This window comes from Mus caroli, unplaced genomic scaffold (assembly GCF_978045245.1).
Source record: "Mus caroli unplaced genomic scaffold, Mus_caroli_1 scaffold_2, whole genome shotgun sequence".
Taxonomy (NCBI): Eukaryota; Metazoa; Chordata; class Mammalia; order Rodentia; family Muridae; genus Mus; species Mus caroli.
The window spans coordinates 70,487,786-70,493,283 of NW_028227257.1; the positions used below are offsets into that span (position 1 = coordinate 70,487,786).

General features: G+C 42.4%; 1 protein-coding gene across 1 annotated transcript; it reads left to right on the top strand.

The window, feature by feature from the left end:
* Positions 1-2,162: 2,162 nt before the first annotated feature.
* On the top strand, positions 2,163-3,976 carry LOC110284499 (zinc finger protein 382-like). The gene is given in 3 exon segments (XM_021150262.3): positions 2,163-2,313; positions 2,316-3,527; positions 3,612-3,976. Coding segments are annotated over 3 exon segments (1,728 nt in total).
* Positions 3,977-5,498: the final 1,522 nt, after the last annotated feature.

Genomic DNA, 5,498 nt, shown 5'->3' on the forward strand with positions numbered 1-5,498 from the left:
GATTAAGGATGTTGAACATTTTTTCAGGTGCTTCTCAGCCATTCGGTATTCCTCAGGTGAGAATTCTTTGTTTAACTCTGAGCCCATTTTCTAATGGGGTTATTTGATTTTCTGGAGTCCATCTTCTTGAGTTCTTTATATATATTGGATATTAGTCCCCTATCTGATTTAGAATTGGTAAAGATCCTTTCCCAATCTGTTGGTGGCCCTTTTGCCTTACAGAAGCTTTGCAATTTTATGAGGTCCCATTTGTCTATTCTCGATCTTATAGCACAAGTCATTGCTGTTCTATTCAGGAATTTTTCCCTCTGCCCATATCTTCAAGGCTTTTCCCCACTTTCTCCTCTATAAGTTTCAGTGTCTCTGGTTTTATGTGAAGTTCCTTGATCTACTTAGATTTGACCTTAGTACAAGGAGATAAGAATGGATCTATTCGCATTCTTCTACATGATTTCTGCCAGTTGTGCCAGCACCATTTGTTGAAAATGCTGTCTTTTTTCACTGGATGGTTTTTGCTCCCTTGTCAAAGATCAAAACATTTTCTTGAAGGAAAGGAATTGTTTCATTCATTGCATATTGCTAAAATCTACCATATTGCTTGGCACAAAAGAAATTACAGTCAATGGGTACTAAATTAGTAGTAGGAGAACCATAATTTGTATTTTCAAAACGATAGTACAACTTTAGCAGGAATTAGTATGGATTATTTCCTTACTCTGCTAACATCTTATTTGTATTTCATAGCTAATAATTATGTGGCCTTCATATCTAATATGATGGTCGCTGCACATGGAGGTGGGGATGCTGGATACTTGTGCTTGAACTCAGAGCATCACTTGCGCTGGGGAAATGCAGTAGTGTTAATTCTTTTGGGGGGGCATATTCTCAGTACTTTGCCTACGCTAAACACGAGTTCCATGCTATATGCCAGGTTGAGTTTGACTTTATAATCTTCCTATTTGACTTCTCAAGTAGCTGGGGCTATAGACATGAATCATTGGGCCCAGGTCGAGATATTTTGATGGCTTTAAATTAGAACACACTATGTTTACTCACAGGAATTGTTGTTTGGTACTAAATGAAAACTGTTGTGCATGAGGTGGATACTATGACATCACATTGATTCAAAACTCACTTTCAAACTAAAGATGACTTTCTGGTGAATGTGGAGACCTAAACATGTGAATTCTGGCAAGTTAACTTTTATTTTGGGGAGGGACTCATGTAGCCCCAGATAGTCTCAAACTCTCAATATAGCTAAGAATGAACCTGAACTCCTATTCTTTCTGCCTCTGCCTTCTAGATGCTTGGATTAGGATTATTCACATATACCACCATGCCCAGTTTATATGACCCTGAAGATCGAACCCAGAGCTCAAGCATGTCAGATAAGCACTTTACATACTGAGCTTGATCTCCAACCACTGGGCAAATTAGTGCTTTCTAAGCCTCAGTAGTTATACTTGTAAAATGAAGGCATTTGAGTAGCTCAATTATAGTGGAACAAGTAACCAGTTTATGAGTTTTGTAAACCAAAAGTGTTTTGGGAAATGTATCAGAGCATTCCCTTATTCAGATTATCTGCTGCTCCTAGGTTAATGAAGGAAAAAGGTTATTCTCAGAATATAACAACTTATCCCAAAATTTAACATTCAATAATGATAATGTTAGGGCTGTGTCTTAGGGTTTCTATTGTTATGAATAGACACAATGACCATGTTAACTCTTGTATAATTGGGGCTGGCTTCTAATTTCAGAGCTTTAGTCTAATTCTGTCATGGCAGGAAGCATGGCAGCATGCATGCTAGAAAAGGATCTAAGAGTTCTATATCAAGATCAGCAGGCAGCAAGAAGACAATGTTATGTTGGGGCTGACATGAGCATCTGAGACCTCATATCTAACTCCCACTGACACACTTCTTCCAACAATGTCAAGCCCATCCCAACAAGGCCACATCTCCTAATAGTGTCACACCTATTAGGAGTCTATGGGAGACATTTCCATTCACACACCATTACAGATTGTAGAGATTGCTCAGTACCTGCCACCAAGCTTTAATACTAAGATAAATCCCTAAATCTGGCGGTTCGAGACGTTGGGAGAGGCTGAGGACCGCAGTGGATGCTCCGGATCTTGAGGGCGATGGAGAGATCGAATCCAGATGGGAAGACCGGGGAGGAAACTGAGAGGCCGAGCCAGGCCTGGACTCTTCCCATTTCCAAAAGAGGAGCTCAGACAAGGAGGCTCGTCTCCCGCAAATCTCAAAGCCATGTCTAAGGGATCAGCGTCATTCAAGGATGTGACCGTGGACTTCACCAGGAGGAGTGGCAATGACTGGACCCTGCCCAGAAAGCCCTCTACAGGGATGTGATGCTAGAAAACTACTGTCATTTCATCTCTGTGGGATTTCACATAACAAAACCTGATCTGATCCGCAAGTTGGAACAAGGAGAGGAGCTGTGGACAGAGAGAATCTTTCCAAGTCAGAGCTATCTAGAAGAGGAAGAAATTTTGGTGAAGTTCAGTGACTACCAGGGCAAGCCTCCTAAATCGATCGTAATCATCAAGCACAAGAAGCTAATTAAGGAGAGAAGCAGCGCTTATGGGGAAACCCTAGGCAAGAACCGTGTTACTTCCAAAACACTATTTGAGTATAAAACTGATGGAAAAGTTCTGAAAAATATCTCAGAATTCATCGGTGGAGATATAAACCCTGCAATGGGGAAGTTGGGTGGAAGTAAAGAATGGGAGGGATCAATCCTGACTTCGAAGCAGGAGAAAATGCATCCTGCCTCGATCCTCTATAAACAAATCAGAAGGGATCTGAGCTCTGAATGGGAGCTCGCTCAGCACCAGAAGACCCAGATTCCAGAGCAGAGGTTTGAATATAACAAATGTGACAGCTCCTTCCTCATGACAGGAGTGGAATTTCCACATGACAGAGATCACAGAGGAGGCGGGAACTTCAACTACAGTAAAGATGACATCACTTTTTTTGAAAAGTCAGACCTTGGTATTCATCCACATGATCTTATGGAAAAGAAATGTTCTTCATACAACAAATATGGGGAGCTCCTTTGCAGAAAGTCAGTGTTTGTTATGCACCCCAGCTCTCAGATGGATGAGAGGGCCTTCCAGTGTCCTTACTGTGGGAACAGCTTTAGAAGGAAGTCCTACTTTATTGAGCACGAGCGGATCCACACAGGGGAGAAGCCCTATATTTGCTGTCAGTACGGGAGAGCCTTCCGTCAGAAGACGGATCTGACACTCCACGGAAAAACACATACAGAGGGGAAACTCTATCTCTGTGTGGACTGTGGGAAGTCCTTCCGCCAAAAGGCAACCCTCACCAGGCACCACAAGGCACACACGGGGGAGAAAGCCTACGAATGCACTCAGTGTGGAAGTGCCTTTGGAAAAAAGTCATACCTAATCGACCATCAGAGAACTCACACAGGGGAGAAGTGCACAGCGTGTGGGAAGTCGTTTATCCAGAAGACAACGCTCACGGTGCACCAAAGGACTCATTCAGGGGAGAAACCCTACATCTGCAGTGACCGCGGAAAGTCCTTCCGCCAGAAGACAACCCTGACCCTCCGTCAGCGGATACACACTGGGGAGAAGCCCTATATCTGCAGTGACTGCGGAAAGTCCTTCTCCCAGAAGACAACCCGGACCCTCTGTCAGCGGATACACACTGGGGAGAAGCCCTATATCTGCAGTGACTGCGGAAAGTCCTTCCGCCAGAAGGCAACCCTCACTGTGCACTACAGAATACATACAGGAGAAAAATCCAATGGCTGTCCCCAGTGTGGGAAAGCCTTCAGTAGGAAATCAAACCTCATTCGCCACCAGAAAATTCACACAGGAGAAAAACCCTATGAATGTCAAGAGTGTGGAAATTTCTTTAGCTGTAAATCAAACCTCGTTACCCACCAGAAAACTCACAAGACAGAAACCATGAGATTTCAGTGAGTGGTGTGCTTTTAATTGATTGATTGATTGATTGATTGATTGATTGATTGATTGATTGGTTGGTTGATTTATATTGTTGAGGCAGGGTCTCATTATGTAGACTTGGCAGGCCCAGAATTTGGTACATAGACCAGGCTGGTCTCAGACTCATGGAGATCTGCCTGTCTCTGCCTCCCAAGTGCTGGGATTAAAGATCTATGCCACCACAACTGGCAGATTTGGGGCTTTCTGGTTTTTGGTTTTTTGATACTGAGTGCTTTCAGCTTCTATCCGTTTACTACTTGGTAACCTATCACACAGAGATATGGCATAAACTAAATGACAAAAAATAATTTGAAAATGAAGGCTTCATGTTTTAATCACTAGATTCAGTACACTGACCTCTGATAAAATGCTATAAATGTTCAACTTTGCTTTTCAATCCCAGTACATACATTCCTTTCTGAATCAGTAATAGACCATTGACCAAACGCAACTTGCCCATGTGGAATAAAAATTAGTTGTTGCCCCCTCAAATTTAACCACAGCTCTGACTTGTAAAAATATAAGCTAGGTTTTCCACATTATAAACCTTTATATAAAATTGGATTGTTACTATATGTTCTTTCATAGCACAGCTTGTTCTGCTCATTGTCTCTGGAACAGTCATGAGTGCATGGATAGAAGTTTGTTTATTTTTATTCTCCATAGACTTCCATCACATATATCTCTTACCATTCTGCTGGTGGTGAGCTTTTACATTGTTTACTGCTTACTATGCACTTTTCTGTGTATAGTCAAGGAATGGAATCACTGAGTCCTGGGGCATATGTATATTCAGTCAGCTTTGGTAGATAGTACCATGTAATTCGAAACTTCCATGGCATGAGATAATTTTATTCAGAAAAGAAACAGCTATAAATATTCCCAATATGATAGTGGTTCAGATGACAGAATTCTGGAATGGATCAAGAGATAGCTCAGCAGTTAAAGGGAACGTGATGCCCTTGCAGAGAACTTGGGTTTAGTTCCCAGCACCCACTTGGTGGCTCACAACTGGCTGTAATGGCATTTCCAGGGGATCCAGTGCTGCCCTCTGGCCTCTGCAAGAACCAGGCATTCATGAGGTTGTACATACAAGCAGGCAAAACAGTCATTGACAGACTTCCCCCGCGCCCCCCCCTCCCCAGAAAGTGAGTTAGAAGGGAACTTGGGCAGTATTATTGGGGAAACGGGACCAAGAGTAGAATGTATAAGCAGAGGTGTTTAGCTGCAGCCAGATCTTAATATCATAATGTGACAGACTTGGGGTTGCCTTCAACCACAGTTAAGACCTTATTCGAAAAGTATTAGAGAAACAGCATTCAACATTTACTTTGCTCAACACTGGAAAACCTGTAAGACTGTTGAAATTAGAAGTGGGTGTAAAAAACACAGTTTTACCCAAGGCCTATAGATCCTACTACTCACACTTAAATGATGGAGTGTGTGTGTGTGTGGTGAGTTTGTGTGGTGTGTGTGTGTGTGTGAGTTTGTGTGGTGT